Source organism: Callithrix jacchus, chromosome 3, assembly GCF_049354715.1.
Source record: "Callithrix jacchus isolate 240 chromosome 3, calJac240_pri, whole genome shotgun sequence".
Taxonomy (NCBI): Eukaryota; Metazoa; Chordata; class Mammalia; order Primates; family Cebidae; genus Callithrix; species Callithrix jacchus.
In genome coordinates, this window is record NC_133504.1 from 43829603 (window position 1) to 43852646 (window position 23044).

The 23044-nt window shown below is 35.9% G+C and overlaps 1 protein-coding gene across 8 annotated transcripts in view; it reads right to left on the reverse strand.

Annotated features, from left to right (window-relative positions):
• Window positions 1-23044, reverse strand: part of ARFIP1 (ARF interacting protein 1) — a 125587-nt gene that overhangs the window by 37021 nt on the left and 65522 nt on the right. For 4 of the 8 annotated variants that reach the window (XM_002745391.6, XM_035292852.3, XM_035292855.3 and 1 more), the window contains 3 exons: window positions 8677-8785; window positions 3019-3114; window positions 995-1107 (listed from right to left, as the gene is read on the reverse strand). In XM_002745391.6, coding sequence (XP_002745437.1) covers window positions 995-1107; window positions 3019-3114; window positions 8677-8785 — 318 coding nt within the window. The remainder of the gene's footprint in view (window positions 1-994; window positions 1108-3018; window positions 3115-8676; window positions 8786-23044) is intronic. The other 4 variants (XM_002745392.6, XM_035292854.3, XM_078367839.1 and 1 more) reach the window with 1 other exon arrangement.

A 23044-nucleotide genomic window follows, 5' to 3' on the forward strand; every position in this document is an offset into this window, starting at 1 on the left:
GAATATTTGAGAACAGTTTAGTTTAAGCAGGCGTCACTTTTTGAAGACTACCATTGGCATTTCTCAGATTCTACACTGACATGAGTTAAATAATTTTTGGAAAGCTTCATGTAACATGTTTCAGGGACCTTTTATCATCTTAAGAAAACCTATGCTTTTGTGGAAGACTTCTAGATCATATTTTTAAGGCATTAACTGAAAGAATAAATTCACTTCTGAGATGTAAGAGAGACCTGCTCTGTATAAAAATATAGACAATTACTAATTTACCAATCACTAGACCCACAATCAGTTCATGAATATAAAGAGAATTATGGCTAATGTTCTACCCTGAGCTGCTAGAGCTTTCATCCTAACTATTCCACGAATTCTACTGTCTTGTCCCTGTTAAAATTCAAAAGGTACTAAGGGGATTTGGGGGTTGAGCTGTTTGTAATACATCAAATACAATATGGGTTAAATAATCTGCTTGTTTTATGGAGGGCATAAGAAAAATAATCACCAATTCATCTGAAGCAATGCAACTAAGAATGTTAACAAATTTTAGAAACACAACTCATTTGCGATCTGGTGTTGCCCATATAGTTAATGCTTAGTTATTATAGTAAAATCAGAGAATTTCAAACTTTGGAGAACAAAGACACCTCTCTTGACCTTCAGCTCCTACAAAGTATCAAAAGGAGAGAAAGGAGCAAATGTATCTATAGTAGCTCTACAGCTAAATAAACTCCAAAGCAGTACATGTCTTCAATTATGTACATTATCTGTTAATAATCATTTCAATAGCTTTTTAACTCTTTTGTACTAAATTCTTAAATTACATTCAAAGATCAGTAATAAAACAAATACTTCATTTTCCAACTGTATTTCCACCATGTTTAGATGGTATTTTTCTCTTCTCCATATTCATTTAATTGCAACATAATGACTTGAATAAACATATAAATAAAATTTTTTAGAGTCATTTAGGGTGGAAACATAAATAATTACAAACCTTATAAGTGTTTAGACTCCATTTTCTAACAAGTTCTAACTTTTCCATTGCAGGATTTTTAATTTCATCTGCTAGAATAACTGGTCCACTTTTTGTCTGTGTTCTCTGGCCACCTGCAAAATAACAAAAGATAAAAACACAATCCGGATAAAGACAAGTAGGGAAAGAAAATAAAACACTGACATTGTTCAAATTAAAATACTTGTGCATCTAAAAACATAAAAAAGGTTCCCACTAAGTAAAGAACTAGAACTTCCTGGAATTGCTGAGGATAGTTTCCTAATTGCTTAAAGAACATTTCTGTATGTTAAACACAAATGCCATGTGATTTATCTGACTTCTTTAAACAAACAAAAAACACACCTGCTGCAATCAGCCTTATTTTCTAGATAAGCTGCCGTTTACTTCAAGAAAAAATAAAATTTCCACAACTAATCTTAAACTCTAATGATGCTAAAAAGGAACTTTTTTGGTCAATAAAAATCTAAAAGGCTACATATTCCCCACAGTGATCTTGCACTGTAATAGGTGGACTAGAACAATAGAATGTCACTATAATTTTGGAGACTTTGAAAGCTGGGTTGAAACAAGACCTACACTGTACCTCTGTTTTCTCAAGAGACTACAAAAAAAAGGGCAAGAAAATCAAAGAGAGCCATATGAATAAAGAAGCAGTGTAAAGTCTTGACAATGTACTCTTCCAACAATTAAGAATTTATGATGTGAAAGCAACTCTACAACTATGTAGTTCCTAATAGTAAAATATTTTTCACAGCCGAAATAGTTTTCATAGCTGAAATATTTTTCATTTCAATAGTTTCTATCCCAAAACATTAGTAGCATAAATGTTTAAGAACATTTCTAATAACTTTAAAAGAATAATGAAATAAAAGAGAAAAATTAGGATCAGCAAAAATTTCTTCTCCAACTTATTCCTATAGCCAGATCAATTTTTCCCACAGCTTTAACACAGTCTAAGAACAAGAATCATATATTAAATTAGAACACATTTAAGAATTTACAAAAATCTCACAAAACAAAATGTAAATGTTAACATTTCATATAAGAAATATGGAGTTCATTTTTATAGTCCAGTTACAGTAAAGTGCAGAGCATATTCAGTGTGAAGATACTGATTTTCCCAAATATTTTTCATTGGGTATAACTGGTAAATTAATAGCATTGTGTTGCAATCTGCAAACTATTTATAAGTTAAAGACAAGACCTTTTTCCACTTAACCCATTCTTTTTTTTTCTTTTCTTTCTTTTGAGATGGAGTCTCACTCGTGTTGACCAGGCTGGAGTGCAGTGGCACGATCTCGGCTCACTGCAACCTCCGCTTCCCACATTCAAACAATTCTCTTGCCTCAGCTTCCTGAGTAGCTGGGATTACAGGCACGCCTTACCACGCCTGGCTAATTTTTGTATTTTTAGTAGAAATGGGTTTCAAATCTAAATAAAAGAAAAAAAATAAACGAAAAAAAAAAGAAAAAAGAAAAGAAAAAAAAATAAATAAAATAAACAAAACGGGGTTTCACCATGTTGGCCAGGCTGGTCTCCATCTCCTGACCTCATAATCCGCCCTCCTTGGACTCCCAAAGAGCTGGGATTACAGGCGTGAGCCACGACACCCAGCCTTAACCCATTCTTAAAAACAACCAACCTAATTGTTGAACGTTGTTTTTCCTTTAACTGAAAATAGAAGGCAGAGCTGCAAAGATAGATCAAATGGTAAACCTACAGTCTCCAGAGCAAAGAAAGAATGATTTAAAACAAATTTTATAATGTTTTAGTTTCAAAATGGATTAAGTTTCAGGTATGAGATAGAGCCTAATTACTCTCAAAAGGCAGAAAGATAGGATATAGTTAGAAAAATTATTTCCTTTATTGTTAATAAGGCAGCCACCAAAAAAGTCAGAATAACACACACCTAAGAATAAAAAGCAAGTGATTATGAAACTGAGTAAATTAGTTTAGCTTCAGCAGTAGCAAGAAGGACTTTATCCAATCAGTGCAGTGAATACCTGCAGGAACAATTAAATCACTTCCTTGATGAGCCAGTCGACTAGCTGCAACCCTGCTAGGAGACATAACAGATGGCAACGGCAGTGCTGGGGAACCTGAAAAGGTAGACATCTTAACTGTGAAAATCCTTTTCCTCCTCCACATTTTGAATATAGGGTTACTGATATTTCCTTTAAAATATTCAAACACTAATTAGAATTAATATATTTGCTTTCTTTCAGGGAAAGACTAATAAATAATAAATGTATGCTACCAGGCTCATTTTTTATATAAACTTTTCATCAAACTATCAGAACTAAACAAAAATACATAATTATATGCTGAAATCTGGTAAGATGACATCTAAACAGGATTTTAACTGAACTCTGCCATTTCCAAAATCAGTTAACAGAATGTGAATACAGTCCCATAGTTAGATGATTTAAAGCTTCAGTAAATATTTCATAACTTGCTACTCTCATATATGAAGGAAAAGCTCTTCAAGTAAAAATTCAAAGGTATGTAAGGGATATTAAAACATACTTTCATATCTCTTATAAGAAATAGGAATGCATTATATATAGCCTTCACAGGAATTGTAGCCGAAAATTTCAAATCATAAATCAAATGTCACATAGTGCATCTCATTGCTATTCATCATGTGGATGTAGGAGACCTTCATAAATTCACCTGGACACTTGTTAGAAATGCAAAATCTCAGGCCCTGCTGCATACCTACTGAACTCAAACCTGTATTTTCATAAGAATTCCCAGGTGATTTGTATGTACTTTGAAATTTGAGAGGTGCTGATGTAGAGTATTTTTGGACATTATAAGAATTACTTTTGAAGCTTTTAAAACATACCTGGGATACTCCACAAGATCTACTGATTATCAGTGAAATAGGCATGTATTGTTTTGCAAAAGCCACTCAAGATGATTCTCAAACACAACCAAGTTTGAGAACCAGAGGAAAAACACAATTTTTAAATAAACACAACTAAGTTTTGAATTCTAACACTGAGTTTAAAATTCTGGCTCCATCTACCACATGATATCAAGAGCACCCTGGCAAATTAGTAAACATCTCTGAGCCTTAATTATCTACAGAGTAGGAAATTTGCCTACTGGCTGGGAGTAGTGGGTCATGCCTATAATCCCAGCACTTTGGTAGTCCGAAGCAAGTGGATCGCTTGAGCTCAGAAGTTCAAGATCAGTGTGGACAACATGGCGAAACCCCATCTTGCCAGGCATGGTAGCACACGCCTGTAGTCCCAGGTACTCAGAGGTTGAGGTGGGAAAACTCCTTGAGCCCAGGAGGTGGAGGCTGCAGTAAGCTGAGATCACACCACTGTTCTCCAACATGAGTGACAGAGCCAGACTGTCTCAATCAAAAAAAAAAAAAAAAAAAAAAGAAAAGAAAGAAACACTGACTACCCAACATTGCTGCTAATGTCAAGCATTAAACAAAAAGAGGGAGTGACAGTTTTTAAAACTGAAAGAAATTTAAAGTCCTTCCATGTTTAACTGAGAATATTTTAATGTCTATAATGTACTTGTATTTCAATTACACTCTTCCTCAGTTCTCTGGAAAAAATACAATGCATCAAGTTCATAATTAAATTTTCTAATAAGAAAGAATCATCTACTTTCTTTACTTAGTATTAGTAATAATTAGTCCTATCCCATATGTACTAAATTCTGATGTAGAAGCAGTCACCAGTTCTAACAGTGTAAAATATACCTTAATTTGGACTAGAGCTCACACTAAAATTCAGACATGCAATAGACCTAAATAGGCTGTCACTGACTTTCAAAGTGAGAGACATTTGTCTCTTTAAATCTGTTAAATTATAAAATTTAAAACCAGAAGGGATGATGGAAATCAACTAGTCTAAACTCTCACACTAAACTATAAGATAAATGATAAAACTCAGAGGTTAAAATAGTTTCTTATTAGAGACTCAGATGTTCTTAACACCATTATTTCCATTATTAAATTCAACACAGAAATCACTAATCTACATGTTACTTGCTAAGTTGGAAGGCATTTTAATAGGTTATCCAGTCCAATCACCATTTTAAATAGACTGTGTATCTCTACTGTCCAAGGAATAGGGATTCTAAAATAAGAAAGTATAAAATAAAAGAAGACTACTGAACTTCCATGTCTTGACCCCAGAAACAGAGCTCTATTGTTCTAGTTATTACAGTTTATTAATCTTGCTTAAGAAATAATACCATGGCATTACAATGAGAGGTGTATAATATATATATAACAAATGATATGTGACTTTCCAAAGTAAAATAGCAAATGATGTAGTGTGGATGTAACTGGGACTTCAGCTTTTTTGATTTACGTTCCAAGGTAATTATTCCTTCTCTGTATCTTTAATATTTTAACCCTTTAAATGATTGTTACTAAAATCATTCACTAATACCAAATAAAAAATAACTCTTAATAATACATGATCTTGCTAATTGACTAAATTTGGGGAATCAGATCTATTTTATCTCAACAACAAAAATCTAAGAAGATGAATACATATGTGATACCCCCTTTAAAACAAAACCCTGGTACCAAGTACACTTTACTCTTATGAACTTTGATTTATTCATGATTTCCACTATTACTGATTCTGCAACATCTTTGGTGTTAGGTAGATTTCAATATTTGTTGTTTTTAAGCTTAATTTAACTGTAACTTCTAAATTTGCGCTAGAAAGATAAAAAAGTAGATGGTTAATACTCTTCTTGTTAAAGGTTTAAGTAATAAAAAGTTGTATTTATCATTTAGTCATCTCTCCAGAGAGCTAACACAGCCCTAATTCTTTTAACATTTTTTTGTGAGACCTATTTGCCAAATTGTTATCGTTGTGTGCTGTTCTCATGTTCGTTCCAATTTATTTACATATATCTTAAAACAACCACAACTTTCCAAAAAATGCTTAACTAATTTAAGCATAGCAGCAGAATGATTATCTTAATATACTGATCAGCAATACAGTTTGGATTTTTAAATGTTTTATAAACTCAGTTCAGAGAGGCATATATTACTGCCATTATCATGAAATATATTTTCTTATTCCAGTTGGAAGGATTAGGATGTATCTATAAGCAAGTGAAATTGATGGGCATTTTAATGTTAATGTATATCAGTTTATAATGGCCAACTGATTTCAATTATTGTAAAATACCATTTCACTTAAAAGGAAAAATGTCAGCTAAATAATTTCATTTAAAATATCTTAATAGTAAAATTAGTTTTTTATTCTATGTTAACATTTAAATTTTAGAATTGGTAATTAGTCAAAAAATGGTGCAAAATTATGCAAAGTAAGCCTTATATTTCTAAACATTCATAGTTTTAGGTACTTAGTGAGCCCTTCCAAATTCAGTTATCCCTGATATAAGAATGCCATGATGCTTCAGAATGATCACTAAGACACTGATGTGACTGCTCCCTTTATTTTTCTAAACATAAGAATGAAAAGAGAAAAAAAAATGATGTCAGTAGAAAGTCCATTCATTTCACAGCCTGAAGTAGAGGAGATTATACTGGATTATCCTAAATTTCTATTTCCAGGACCCATATAGCAAAGAATATAAATATACTTCAAAATCTAAATTGTTCTTTGAATAAAGTATTGGCCAATTGTACAATAAAAAATAAAGAATACTAATATCTGCAAGAGGGCTATGGTTTACAAAGGCATGGACATAACTGTTTCTTCATTTTGTAAAACTATAATGCAGCATTAAAATTAACATACTTAATTGAACAAATTGAACATAAAACTATAGCTATTAGTTTACAGCACCATCCGAAAATCTATTTCCCACATCCAAATGTTTACATGGCTTTACTTTCACTTGAATAAAAAAAAGTTTAAAAAAGTTATTACAAGTAAAAGCATTAAGAAAGGAGGCAATATTTTCCTATTCAAAACAGACATACATGAGATGTGTGCAGAAAGAGTTAACGTAGCAGATCTAACTGCCTATCCTTAGAAAGGCTGGCATGTAGGAACTTGAATTTTGGGAGGATTCCCTCCATCACCAGAATGATTATGAGTGCCTCACTGTGCTTAAGCTGTTTACCTGCAGTGTGGTTTATGCTGCTTACCTGCTTTCCTTCTGAAGTCTAGAATCTTGGTATGTAACAGACAGAGAAACCTATGTGATCAGCCCCCAGTAAAAATCCTAAGCATGGAATTTCTAAATGAGCTTCCCCAGTTAGCAAAATTTCACATACATTGTCAGTCTTACTGCTGGAGGAATTAAGCAATTCCTGTGTGATTAAGCTGGAAGAAGACTCTTGGAAGCTTATGCTTAGTTTTCCTCAGACTTAGTCTATATACCTTTTGCCTTTACTGACTGTGCTTGCTACTCTCATTATAAGAAATCATAGCTATGTGTGTCACTGTGTAAGTCCTGTGAGCTCTCCTAGCAAATTTCTGATTTGGTTAAAGGAATGCTTAAAGAATATTAATTTGGCAGACATGTAAGAACAGCTTGGAAGAGTCAGAAATTGAGGCAAGATCAATCATAAGATATCACTATATCTCAGGTATTCAATAGCTACAGTTAGAATAGAGAAGTGGCCAAAATAATGGAGAGAAGGACACCGCATGTTCTCACTCATAGGTGGGTGCTGAACAATGAGAACAGATGGACACAGGGAGGGGAGCATCACACATTGAGGTCTGTCGGGGAGGACTAGGGGAGGGACAGTGGTGGTAGGGAGATGGGGAGGGATAACACCGGGAGAAATGCCAGATATCGGTGATGGGGATGGAGGCAGCAAACCACATTGCCATGTATGTACCCATGCAACAATCCTGCATGTGCTTCACGTGTACCCCAGAACCTAAAATGCAATAAAATACATATTTTTAAAAAATGGGGCCGGGTGTGGTGACGCAAGCCTGTAATCCCAGCACTTTGGGAGGCCGAGGCGGGTGGATCACGAGGTCAAGAGATCGAGACCATCCCGGTCAACAAGGTGAAACCCTGTCTCTACTAAAAATACAAAAAATTATCTGGGCATGGTGGTGCATGCCTGTAATCACAGCTACTCAGGAGGCTGAGGCAGGAGAATTGCCTGAACCCAGGAGGCGGATGTTGCAGTGAGCCGAGGTCGCGCCATTGCACTCCAGCCTGGGTAACAAGAGCGAAACTCCGTCTCAAAAAAAAAAAAAGGAGAGAAGGGATGAAATTTAGGAATAATTAAGAGTAATTAAAATACACACTTTTAATGAGTGTGGTCCTGGAAACCTCCTACATAACATGTAAAACGTTCATTTTTCTATTTGCTTTAAAATAAGAAATATGTATTTATAAAAATCAACACTGATTTGTAGTTATAAATTTCATGGTTACAAGTTAAAATCTACATTTATATTTCTAATATAATTTTTGTTTTTATTTCAGTATTTTACAACCAATTCTTAAATAATCACCAGTGATATTATGTACATTGATCTGTTTATGTAAAGAAGAATATTAAAATAATTCCTATATTACTTAAATTTAAGAGTAAAAGGATTATGTTTATAATCAATGTTTTATTACAGAATGAATGGGCTTCATTCTTGTGCTTTATTAATAAAGGTAGCATTTGGTGAATTTCTCCCATCCTCCATCCCAGCCATCTTTACAAATACATGGGCTCTTACCTTGAAAGGCTCCTGCTTCAACAACTCCCTCTTTGGTACTGTCAAAGCCATGAGATGTAATTTGGGTTTCTGAGAGTCCAAGTCCAGATGGTAATGAGTGCTTCAAATCCTTAGCAAGATTTAAATAAAAGAAAAAAATTTTGTAAAAAATCCCACATTATGTAACAGTTCAGAATAAGTGTATCCTTTTAATCACATCATAAATTATTTTTCTCTCTGCTATGCAGTGTTCCCTTATGCTGCCATTGCATTCTATAATGATGTATAATCAGCAGCAAATACAGCAAGATTTGTATTAAGTGGTATTGTGTACATCACATACCATACACTTTCATCATTCTGTAACTAAGTAGCAGGCAGATAATAAAATCCAATGTAAAAATTTTAATCTTACTGATACATCAGGAAAATTATTTTAATGAACAAAATTAAGATCATTAAATTGCCATGCCTAATACGTAAAAGTTGACTGGCATCTAACATAATCACGATGAGCCTGGAGAATGCTCAGTATAAACAAATCATTCACTTGCCATGTTAATTTCTCTTCCATTTCAACAGGTCTTCTCTGACTACAATCAAGGTGTGGTAAACAAAACTCTATTTGGATTTACATTGCACAATGATAATAATTAACCTAACTGCAAATTAGCTTATAACAGAATCTTACTGTAATAAAAATAACATTCAATACTAAGTCTTAAGAGCTTAAAAAATATAGAAAGTCAAAAAGCACAATTTTTTTTTTTAAAGGCACAATCCTACTTAAGTATATTCTAATATTTTTTTTCCAGAACCTTGTAAATTAAATCTTGGGGCTTAGTAATAATTAGGCAAAAAGGCCAAGTAAAACTGTAAAATCACCAAGAAGTAAAGCTGAGGCTACAGTCTGCTGGCTTCATGTGATTCAATCATACATTAATAATGCAGACTTAAATCTGGCCTATCCACATGACTAGAACCTCAGAGAAATCAAACTGAAATGAGGTAAGGTATTACATCTAAAACAAAATCACTTTTCTATTTACCTTTATTAAATTTTCATGGGAATTTCACGGCTATGACAAATTATAAGTAAACGCAGCTAGTAAGCTCAATTTTTAGACTGATCACAGTTTAAGATAGCAGATTTTAGATCACAAACATATATAACTAGTGTTATATATTTTTTCTAATCCATTACGCCTTTTCTTGATACAATGGTAAAGCACAGAGTCTATAGCAGGGGGTCCAGGATATTTCTCCAGAGTCGGAGTTATACTTTTTTTATTTACCTAGGTCAAGACATGCACATCTTAATTAGTAGGTGAAGGCAATATGCAATCAAAGAGGGAAGCATGTAACAATTCATAATGTAGTTAAGAATTCAGAAGTGAGAATTATCAGTGTGCATCAAACAGAAGAAAAGTCTTAATGGAAGAGATGGATTCTAAGCTGCATAAATGACCAATATGAATGATACGAAATGTTGGAAGGATGGAATAGGGTGAGGAAGGGTTCATCTTCAACCTAGTAGAAAAACTTTGCAGAGGGTGTGGGTAGGACTGAGCAGTCATCACCATGTTACTGGGATAGCAAGGAGGCCAGCAACTAGGCTCCCATGGCCAATGTCACTAAAGGTCTATGTTGAGAGAGAGAAATAAATGAGTTAGAAAATTTTGAGTAGCACGTTTAGTTGATTTGGTTAAAGGATTATTTAGAGCATTAATGTGGCAAACACGTAAGAACAGCTTGGAAGAATAAGAAACTGAGGCAAGATCAATCATAAAATACTAATTAGAATATACTTAACTGTATCTCAGGTATTCAATAGCTACAGTTTAGGATAGAGAGGTGGCCAAAAGAATGGAGAGAAGGGATGAAATTTAGGAATAATTAAGAGTAGTTAAAATATAAACTTTTAATAAAAATTCAAGGTATAGCCATATGTCAGTATAATAAAGTGGGATAGCTAAGATAATTTATACTACTGAAATAAGAAGCCCTTTCAGAGGTTAATTTCCATAATCATTAACCAAAATGCAAAGGGATTATTAAATCACTAGCCAAGATGATTTGATCTCAAGCAATTATATCTACTCTGCTAATGAAGTAAAAATAGTGTAGGGGCAAGTTAAGTGGCATTTATGTTGTATAATATAACTTAAACACACTATTTTGAAATGTTTGCTTAAGAAGTTTCCATGTGGATTCTAATGTTCTCCTAAATGTATTCTTTAAATGTACTTGATGTTTTTCTTGACCAATGTATGAGTAATCTTCAATTTTCTTTTCTTCCTGAAGTTTTTCACTATTTTCAATGTGGAACTTATTAACTTACACAACTCTGTAGAGATACAGTAAGGATGACTAGGTTCATTATCCCTATACTTCTGAGAAAAGGTATATGCTGTAAATATACATTTTATATGAAAATAGATAGCTATACAGAATTGAAACAAAACAGTTCCTAAAGACTTCTTCTAGGTGCTAGGCCATGGAGTCATGCTTTTCTCTACTTTGCATCATCTTTGTAGGAATCTCTGGGACTATATTATGATTAGGTACCCAGGTCCAGAGCATGCTGAATCTCTATCACTAAACTTCTTTAGTTAACCATGAACATTTATCAGAATACATGATTTTAAATTAAATCCATAGGAATTAATATAATTTCCATTCGGAAATGTCAAGGTTTACATTGCTTAAAACTGCTCTTAGATATTTTTACTACAGCATTTTAAAAACTGAAGTACAAAAAAGCCAATTTGGCTCAATTCAATTAAAAGTAGTTCTTAAAATTCCCTCCAGATCCTAACATCTAAGAATGAAGAAACAAATACCCATATCAACTTCCTACTGTTAATTACATTTGTGTTTATTAACTCTAAATCTAAAAATAAACCTTGTCATAAGTATCTTTGCTCAGTTTTAGCCATTTTAGTTTTATACATTCAATCTTAAATCTCCAATTTTGCAGCTTGGTTTCCTTTTTCTAGTTAAACAAGTGTCTGTCCAGTTACTAATTTGTTATTGGAAATAAATTAAATGGAGGGGATTGTAACTGGGAATGCCTCCTTTACCCTGTAGTTCTCAACCCTAGGATTTCATCACACTGTCAGTGAAAGGTGTGTAAAGTGATTTGTAACTAATAGAAGTTGAAAGCAAAACATGTATCAACTTCAGCATGTAAAGTATTTATATTATGATATGCTCAAGATAATCTCTATGACTTACTCTTTCATTGCATTTTAGTATGCTTTCCGGACTGAGAGATACAGGGTGAAGTTTCAGAAAGCAAACAAAATTGTTCAGCACTTTGGATAACAGTGAAAATGTCTGAGAATTGGCTCTGGTTTCAGATGCATCTATTATTTCGAAGAATAATAATTAGCAACCATATGATGAGGCAGTTTGATGTAACGGATGCAATGTGAGCTCTGAAGTTAGGTCAGATAAACCTGAGTTTGAATCCTGGCTCCAGTCACTTAATGGCTCTATAATCCCAGGCAAGTAGTCTGAATTGCTGAGTTTCTTGACTATAAAATGATAATGTTAAAGGATAATAATTCTTACCTCATAGACAACACACAAAAAGTATACTACAACATCTGATACTTCAAGTATTAATGTCTTTCTCCTTCTTCCCAATTTTTAAACAGAACTCTTCTGGAGACTAGAAGTTGGAATGATGAAAAATTATTTTCTTATATTTAAAACTGACCATTATATTTAAGAATGTGTTTTCAGATCACTTAGGATGAATGATTTTTATTTTTTGAGTCACAAAGTTATGAAATTATAAGCATTCCCATCCTCAGTATTATGCTTACAATGCCATCTTAATTATATTAGAGCATGCCGATATGTGAAACTAACCATAAAATTAACTTCTGATATTCAGTGACTTTAAACAGAGCAACTAGACAGAAGTTACAAGTCTAGTCAGAGAGATCTGTTTTAAAATGTATACAACGACACCTTCAGTAGAAACAGAGTTTCTGAGTATGGAGGGAGAGACCAAAAAATGTGGGGAAAAAGACATGCTTTAAAGGGAAGGTGATGAGTTTGTTACTCAAAGTAAGGAATACACAGAGAACAAACCAAAAAAAAAAATGGAGGAAAAGCCCAGCTGGAAGATCATTAAAAATAAGTACTTTCAGTAGTGATAGGAATGTTTTCATAAACAAAGAAATGATGCTAAAGAGAGTTTGAAAGGTAAGCTAGTCTTTGAAACAGTCATTGGAACGAACACTTGTGAAAATTCTCAAAAGAAAAGCTGGGGTATTCTGAAGAACATTACTCTATATTCAATAAGTGAGGCATCCGAGGAATTCTAGACCCCAAGAAATATGATTGGTTACCTATTGTACATCAAATCCGAATCAAACTCTTTGTTTCAAAGTGATAAACTGGTCAGGCATGGTGGCTCACAGCTATAATCCCAGCACTTCGGGAGGCTGAGACGAAAGGATTTGAGCTCAGGAATTTGAGACTAGCTTAGGCAACATGGCAAAACCCCAACTCTAAAAAAATACAAAAATGCAGCTGGGCATGGTGACATGCGTCTGTAGTCCCAGCTACTTGGGAGGCTGAGGTGGAAGGATAGCTTGAGCCCAAAAGACAGAGGTTGCAGTGAGCCAATTTGTGGGACTGCCCTACAGACTGGGCAGCAGAATAAGACCTTGCCTCAAAACAAAAAACAAAAAAACCCACACACACAAAAGAGAGATAAACTAGTAAGCCTCTTATATAGGAAAAGAAAAATATTGGTCTTGGGTCTCAAATGGGTTCTCAAAACATTAGATTTCCAACTAAAAGTCTTTTTTACCATCTGGTTTGAATCAGAGATTCACAGGGCCTGCTCCTTTAAAGACAACATATAACATAGCAATCCCCTCCAAAACCGACAAAAGAACTCCCTATTCCCCTTACCTGTTCTATTTTTCTCATAGCAGTGGCCACTAAGTGATATATAACTAAAGGATTTATAATTCAGTGCCACATAAAGAAGCTTTAATAATAATGGGTTTATTTTGAAATATAATTTAATGCATATTTGCTTATTCTTACTACATTAGATTTTTTGGGCACAGAAAGAGGTAAGGTACACTCCTTGACGTCTCACTGGAGACAAGATATATATTAACATAAAAGTTGAATGTGGTACCAAAGTAAAGACACTAAGTATCAGAGGAATTCAAAATAGACTAAGTCCATAAAAAACAAATAGAAAAGAAGAAAGCACCGCCTGAGCTATAAAATATAAATTATTTATTTACTTATTTTATTTTATTTTGCTGTTTTGAGAAAAGGTCTGGCTCTATCGCCCAGGCTGGAGTGTAGTGGTGCAATCTGGGCTCACTATAACCTTTGCCTCCTAGGCTCAACCCATCCTCTCACTTCAGCATCCCGAGTAGCTGGGAATACAGACATGCACCACCATGTCCCACTAATTTTTGTATTTTTAGTATAGACGGGGTTTTGCCATGTTACCCTGGTTGGTCTCAAACTCATGAACTCAAGGGATCCACCAGTCTTAGCCTCCCGAAGTGCTGGAATTACAGGCGTGACCCAAAATGCCTGGCTTATTTATCTACTTATTTATTGAATCAACATCTAATGACTACCAACTTCATGACAGCCACTGCTCTAGACACTACAGTCATGGAAGTGAAGGAAAAACAGATAAGGTCCCCACTTACTTAGACTCATGTTCTGGGTAGGTGGGGAAATAGGAAGGGAGGAGATTGTTAGTAAACGAACAGGTGGTATTAAGTCCTGTAATTAAGTAATAAACAAGTAGATAAGTTTTTGTTTTTAAAGATATGGTAAGAGTGATAGAGAGTGACAGGTAACTTTAGATGCAGTATTCAGGAAAGGTCTCTCTGAGGAGGTAAATTGTGAATAAAGTGAGGGAGTAAGCTGTGTTGTTGAGGGACTAAGCTGTGCTGTTGAGAGACTGGTGTTATTTCTCTTTCCTGCTTTTTTTAAATTTTCTATTAAACTGCATAGGGAGGGACTGGTGTTATTTAAGTAAACTGTGCTAACCGAAATTAATGTATATTGGAACTATACAAAGCAAGAACAGTGTATATATTATCTCATTTAATCTTGACAAATACTTGAAGTGCTTTCACTCCCATTTTACAGATGAGAAAACTGATACATAGAAGTATGACATTTTGATATTAACTAGCAATATGGTTAGGAGTAAGCTTCCAGAAACAATATTAACTATAATGTATAGTAAATATAGATAGCTGTAGGCAATTTAATGGAGACTTAGAATTCATTTTGGCTAGTATTTTAGTTTTCTAAAAGATTTATTTAAAGAAATAGCTTTTAAAAAGCATTATTTCAGAACCTGCTCAGGTTCACACTAACAGAAATATGGTCTCAAGCTGTAATATCCGACTGGTACAAAACAGATGAACTGCCTTTATCCCATTCACTCATTTCCTAATACCACTTAAAACCTCCTGTCACAGGACAACACCCTTTTCAGCTATACATTGTTTTGAAGAACACTTAGAGTCAAAAAGAAAACATTCCTTATACTCAATTTTTATTTACTTCCTATTTTTAAACCAAGACTCCAATTCCATTCATTTCACTGAATAAGTAACCTTTAACTTTCTCGGTTAGTTTTTAATATCTAAAATCAATGGTTACTAGTTTCAAATATCAGTATTCCTTTTATTTACATTGCTAGAATTTTCCCTCTCTGAAAGACAAATATATCACTGACAAAATAAAATGTTGTCAAATCACTGAAATAATTTGTAAACTTTTCAAGTTTGGTCATTAGGGCAACTATTTTTGGAATGGCTTCCTCGCATGCTGCCTTGCTTAAATCTTGACAGCTTTTCAGCAGCTTATGTTTTAGTGAAGATAACAGCTTTCCTTAAGGGAAAAAAGTACCAAAACACCCCTCAAAATACAAGAAATTTAAAAACCCTAAAATTTAAACACAAACAACACACAAATGGCACAGAGCTGTTTTTTGGAAGATTGGTTCAGGAACCCTTGGATACCAAAATATATGAATGCTCAAGTCCCTTATATAAAATGCCTATTTGCCTATATCCTATGTACGTCCTCCCTGTATACTTTAAATAATCTCTAATTTAAAATACCAAATACAGTATAAATTCCATGTAAATAGTTGTTATACTGTATTGTTTTTAAATCTGCATTTTTAATTGTATTGTTATTTTTTATTTTATTTCATTTTCCCCAAATATTTTCAATGTAGTTGGTTGAATCTGTGGATATAGACCAGGGATATAGAACCAGGGATAGAGACAGCTGACTGTATAGTCCAGAATAGTTATGTTAGATGTATCCTTGGAACTTTATCAGAAGTAATAATACTCATCTGAATCATTCTCCTGTCATAGAATATTGTGTAAATATTGTGGAAAAGAGATATAATAGTAGTAGTATCTGGGAGGAGGGGAGCTAAATAATGTGTTAAATAGCACATATAATAGATAATTCTGATTACCTAATCAAGCAGTAAGAGACACCTTTCATCTTGTCACCTATGGCCTCTTAGAAGAGACAACTTAAGAGGGGGGTTCAAGAAGGTTGATTAGAAACGTTTTGCACTCCCCTCCTCCATTGTGAAGAATCAAAAGAGTAGGTAATCACACTTCAAACACTTCATCCAAGTGAGACCACTGGAATTCAACAGAAAAGTGACAGAAAGTATCTGAAGCAAGAAAGGAGAAGGAAGCAAGGCAACCTGCTCTGCCAGGATCAGCTGGGAGGCAAGACAGACTTCCCAATATGGGAAAGAGGTAAATGAGACACCCTCAGAAGTCTACATTCCCATTGTGGACTCTTGCAATCCTAGCTACAGAAGAGCCCCAGACCCCACGGCCTCATGGGCCGTGAAACTAACAGGGAGTTGAGATCGTGCACTCCAGCCTGAGTGATAGAGTGAGACTCAGTCTCAAAAAAAAAAAAAGGAATCTCAAAATTTGAAGACAGGTCTTTTGATATAACCTTCTCAGAAAAAAAAAGGATAAAAAAGAATGAGGAAAGTATTAATGACATGAGACAATATAAAGTGACCAAATATTCACATTATTGGGGTCCCAGAGAGTGAAGAGAGAATGAAAGGGTTAGAAAACCTATTTAATAGCTGGGCGTGGTGGCTCACACCTATAATCCCAGCACTTTGGGAGGCTGAGATGGGCGGATCACGAGGTCAGGAGTTTGAGACCAGCCTGACCAACATGGTGAAATCTACTAAAAATACAAAAACTAATTGGGCATGGTGGCATGAGCCTTTAATTCCAGCTCCTCAGGAGGCTGAGGCAGGAGAACTGCTTGAATCTGGGAGGCGAAGGCTGCAGTGAGCCAAGATCACACTGCTGCATTCCAGTCTGGGTGACAGAGTAAAACTCCATCTCAAAAAAAAAAAAAAAGAAAGAAAAGAAAACCTATTTAATAAAACAATAAATGAAAACTTCCCAAGTCTAGCAAGAGATTTAGATGTTCAGATGCAGGAGGCTCTCAGATCACCAAACTGATACAATACAAAAAAGATTTTCTCTATGGCACATTATAGTCAAAATCTCTAAATTCAACAATAGAGAATTCTAAAAATAGCAAGAAAAAAGTGTTTAATCACCTATAAAGGAACCCCCAGGGAGGTGGCTGCCAAGATGGCCAAATAAGAAAAGCTCCAGTATGCAGCTCCCAGTGAGATCAACACAGAAGGCAGGTGATTTCTGCATTTCCAACTGAGGTACCTGGCACATCTCACTGGGACTGGTTAGACAGTGGGTGCAGTCCCATGGAGGGTAAGCAGAAGCAGGGTGGGGCACTGCCTCACCTGGGAAGTGTAAGAGGTAAGGGTACTCCATTCCCTAGCCAAGAGAAGCCTAGATACTAAGTTTTCCCATGGTCTTTGCAACCTGTAGACCAGGAGATTCCCTCCAGTGCCTATGTCACCGGGGCCCTGGGATTCAAGCACAAAACTGGGCAGCTGTTTGGGCAAACACTGAGCTAGCTGCAGGAGTTAGTTTTCATATCCCAGTAGAGCCTGAAAAGCCAGGAGACAGAATCATTCACTCCCTTGGAAAGGCAGCTGAAGCCAGGGAGCCAAGTAGTCTAACTCAGTGGAGTCCAGCAAACTAAGATCCACTGACTTAAAATTCTTGCTGCCAGCACAGTAGTCTGAAGTCAACCTGGGACACTCAAGCTTCGTGGGGGGAGGGGTGTCTGCCATTACTGAGGCTTGAGTAGGCAGTTTTCCCCTTACAACATAAACAAAGCCTCTGGGAAGTTCAAACTCGGTGGAGTCCACTGTAGTTCCACAAAGCCTCTGTAGCCAGACTGCCTCTCTAGATTCCTCCTCTCTGGGCAGGGCATCTCTGAAAGAAAGGCAGAAGCCCTAGTCAGGGGCTTATAGACAAAATTCCCATCAGGGAAAGAACACCTGGGGGAAGGGCCGGTTGTGGGCACAGCTTCAGCAGATTTAAACGTTCCTGCCTTCCAGCTCTAAAGAGAGCAGCAGATCTCTGAGCACAGTGCTTGAGCTCTGCTAAGGGACAGACTGCCTCTTCAAGTGGTTCCTGATGCCTGTGCCTCCTAAGAGACACCTCCCAGCAGGGTCAACAGACACCGCATACAGGAGAGCTTCAGCTGGCATCTGGCGGGTGCCCCTCTGGGATGAAGCTTCCAGAAGAAACAGGCAGCAATCTTTGCTGTTCTGCAGCTTCCACTGGTGATACCCAGGCAAACAGGGTCTGGAGTGGACCTCCAGCAAACTCCAGCAGACCTACAGCAAAAGGGCCTGGCTGTTAGAAGGAAAATTAACAAACATAAAAAAAAAGCATCAACATCAACAAAAAGGATGTCCACCCAAAAATCCTATCCTAAGGTCACCAATATCAGAGACCAAAGGTAGATAAATCCACAAAGATGGAAAAAAAACAGCACAAAAAGGCTGAAAATTCCAAAACCCAGAACACCTCTTTTCCTCCAAAGAATTACAACTCCTTGCCAGCAAGGGAACAAAACTGGATGGAGAATGAGTTTGACAAATTGACAGAAGTAGGCTTCAGAAGGTGGGTAATAACAAACTCCTCTGAGCTAAAGGAGCATGTTCTAACTCAATGCAATGAAGCTAAGAACTTTGAAAAAATGTTAGAGGAATTGCTAAGCAGAATAACTGGTTTAGAGAAGAAGATAAATGACCTGACAGAACTGAAAAACACAGCACGAGAACTTCGTGAAGCAAACACATGTATCAATAGCTGAATCAATCAAGCAGAAGAAAGGATATCAGAGATTGAAGATCAACTTAATGAAATAAAGCATGAAGACAAGATTAAAGAAAAAAGAATGAAAAGGAACGAACAAAGCCTCCAACAAATGTGGGACTCTGTGAAAAGACCAAACCTGCGTTTGATTGGTGTACCTCAAAGTGATGGGGAGAATGGAACCACGCTGGAAAACACTCTTCAGGATATTATCCAGAAGAACTTCCCCAACCTAGCAAGTCAGGCCAACATTCAAATTCAGTAAATACAGAGAACACCACAAAGATACTCCTCGAGAAGAATAACCCCAAGACACATAATTGTAAGATTCAGCAAGGTTGAAATGAAGGGAAAAAATATTAAGGGCAGCCAGAGAGAAAGGTTGGGTTATCCACAAAGGGAAGCCCATCAGACTAACAGTGGATCTCTCTGCAAAAACCCTACAAGCCAGAACAGTATGGGGGCCAATATTCAACATCCTTATAAAAAAGAATTTTCAACCCAGAATTTCATATCCAGCCAAACTAAGCTTCATAAGTGAAGGAGAAATAAAATCCTTTAAAGACAAGCAAATGCTGCGAGATTTTTTCACCACCAGGCCTGCCTTACAAGAGCTCCTGAAGAAAGCATTAAATATGGAAAGAAAGAAACCAGTACCAATTACTGCAAAAACATACTAAATTTTAGAGACCACCAACACTATGAAAAAACTGTATCAACTAAGAGGCAAAATAACCAGCTAGCATCCTAATGACAGGATCAAATTCACACAAAACAATATTAACCTTAAATGTAAATGAGCTAAATGCTCCAATTAAAAGACACAGACTGGCAAACTGAATAAAGAGTCAAGACCCTTCAGTGTGCTACATTCTGGGGACCCATCTCATGTGCAAAGACACACATAGGCTCAAAATCTCAAAAGAAAGGGATGGAGGAATATTTACCAGAAAAATGGAAAGCAAAACAAGAAAGAAAGAAAAAAAAAAGCAAGCAGGGGTTGCCATCCTAGTCTCTGATAAAACAGACTTTAAACCAATAAAGATTAAAAAAAAAAAAAAAGACAAAGAAGGATATTACACAATGGTAAAGGGATCAATGCAACAAGAAGAGCTAACTATCCTAAATATATATGCACCCAATACAGGAGCACCCAGATTCAAACAACAAGTTCTTAAAGACCTACAGAGACTTAGATTCCCACACAATAATAGTGGGAGAATTTAACACCCCACTGTCAATTATTAGACAGATCAATAAGACAGAAAATTAACAAGGATATTCAGGACTTGAACTCAGCTCTGGACCAAGTGGGACCTAATAGACATCTACAGAATTCTCCATCACAAATCAACAGAATATATATTCTTCTTAGCACCACATCACACTTATTTTAAAATTGATCACATAATTAACAGTAAAACACTTCTTAGCAAATGCAAAAGAATGGAAACATAACAGTCTCTCAGAAAAACTCAATCAAAACTGCACAACTACATGGAAACTGAACAACTTGCTCCTGAATGACTACTGAGAAAATAAAATAAAGGCAGAAATAAATAAGTTCTTTGATACCAATGAGAACAAAGACACAATATACCAGAATCTCTGGAATACAGCTAAAGCTGTGTCTAGAGGAAAAATTATAGCACTAAATGCCCACAGGAGAAAGCAGAAAAGATCTAAAATCAATACCCTAACATCACAATAAAAAAAACTAGAGAAGCAAGAGCAAACAAATTCAAAAGCTAGCAGAAGACAAGAAATAAGTAAGATCTGAGCAGAACTGAAGGAGCTAGAGACATGAAAAAACCCTTCAGGCCGGGCGTGGTGGCTCAAGCCTGTAATCCCAGCACTTTGGGAGGCCGAGGTGGGTGGATCACGAGGTCAAGATATCGAGACCATCCTGGTCAACATGGTGAAACCCCGTCTCTACTAAAGATACAAAAAATTAGCTGGGCATGGTGGCGTGTGCCTGTAATCCCAGCTACTCAGGAGGCTGAGGCAGGAGAATTGCCTGAACCCAGGAGGCGGAGGTTGCGGTGAGCCGAGATCGCGCCATTGCACTCCAGCCTGGGTAACAAGAGCGAAACTCCGTCTCAAAAAAAAAAAGAAAAAGCCTTCAAAAAAAATGAACAAATCCAGGAGTTGGTTTTTTGAAAAGATTAACAAAATAGACCACTAGCGAGACTAATGAAGAAAAGAGAAAATAATCAAATAGACACAGTAAGAAATGATAAAGGGGATATCGCCACTGATCCCACAGAAATAACTACCATCAGAGAATACTACAAATACCTCTATGCAAATAAACTAGAAAATCTAGAAGAAATGGATAAATTCCTGGATACATACACCGTCGCATGACTAAACCAGGAAGAAGTCGAATCCTGAGTAGACCCAGAACAATTTCTGAAATTGAGGCAGTAATTAATAGCCTGGCCAGGACCAGATGGATTCACAGCTAAATTCTACCAGACGTACAAAGAGGAGCTCCTAAAACTATTCCAAACAACAGAAAAAGAGGGACTCCTCCCTAACTCATTTTATGAGGCCAGCATCATTCTGATACCAAAACCTGGCAGAGACACAACACAAAAAGAAAATTTCAGTCCAATATCCCTGATGAACATCGATGTGAAAATCTTCAATAAAACACTGGCAAACTGAATCCAGCAGCACATCAAAAAGCTTATCCACCATGATCAAGTTGGCTTCATCCCTGGGATGCAAGGCTGGTTCAATATATGCAAATCAATAAACGTAATCCATCACATAAACAGAAGCAATAACCAAAACCATATGATTATCTCAATAGATGCAGAAAAGGCCTTTGATAAAATTCAACACCACTTAATGCTAAAAATGCTCAATAAACTACGTATTGATGGAATATATCTCAAAATAATAAAAGCTCTTTATGACCCACATACAATATCATACTGAATGGGCAAAAGCTGGAAGCATTCCCTTTGGAAGCTGGCACAATACTAGGATGCCCTCTCTTACCACTCTTATTCAACACAGTATTGGAAGTTCTGGCCAGGGAAATCAGGCAAGAGAGAAATAAATGGTACTCAAATAGGAAGAGAGGAAGTAAAACCATCACTGTTTGCTGATGACATGATTGTATATTTAGAAAACCCCATTGTTTTCTAAATATACAATCTCCTTAAGCTGATAAGCAATTTCAGCAAAGTCTTGGGATACAAAATCAGTGTGCAAAAATCACAAGCTTTCCTATACACCTATAGGAAATCACAAGCTTTCCTATACAATAAAAGACAGAGAGCCAAATCATGAATGAACTCTGATTCACAGCTGCTACAAAGAGAATAAAATACCTAGAGCCAAATCATGAATAAACTCTGATTCACAGCTGCTACAAAGAGAATAAAATACCTAGGAATGCAAGTTACAAGGGATGTAAAGGACCTCTTCAAAGAGAACTACAACCCACTCCTCAAAGAAATAAGAGAGGACACAAACAAATGGAAAAACATTCCATGCTCATGGATAGGAAGAATCAATATTGTGAAAATGGCCATACTGCCCAAAGTAATTTATATATTCAATGCTATCCCCTTCAAACTACTACTGACTTTCTTCACAGAATTAGAAAAAACTACCTTAAATTTCATATGGAGCCAAAAAGGGTCCATATAGCCACGATAATCCTAAGCAAAAAGAACAAAGCTGGAGGCACCATGCTATCTGACTTCAAACTATACTATAAGGCTACAGTAACTGAAACAGTATGGCACTGGTACTAAAACAGATATATAGACCAATGGAACAGAACAGAGGCCTCAGAAATAATGTCACAAATGTGCAACCATCATCTGATTTTTGACAAACCAGACAAAAACAAGCAACGGGGAAAAGATTCCCCATTTAACAAATATTGTTGGGAAAACTGGCCAGCCATATGCAGAAAACTGAAACTGGACCCCTTCCTTACGTCTTATAAAAATTAACTCAAGATGGATTAAAGACTTAAACATAAGAGCTAAAACCAGAAAAACTCTAGGAGAAAACCTAGGCAATATCATTCAGGACATAGGCACAGGCAAAGACTTCATGACTAGAACACCAAAAGCAATGACAAC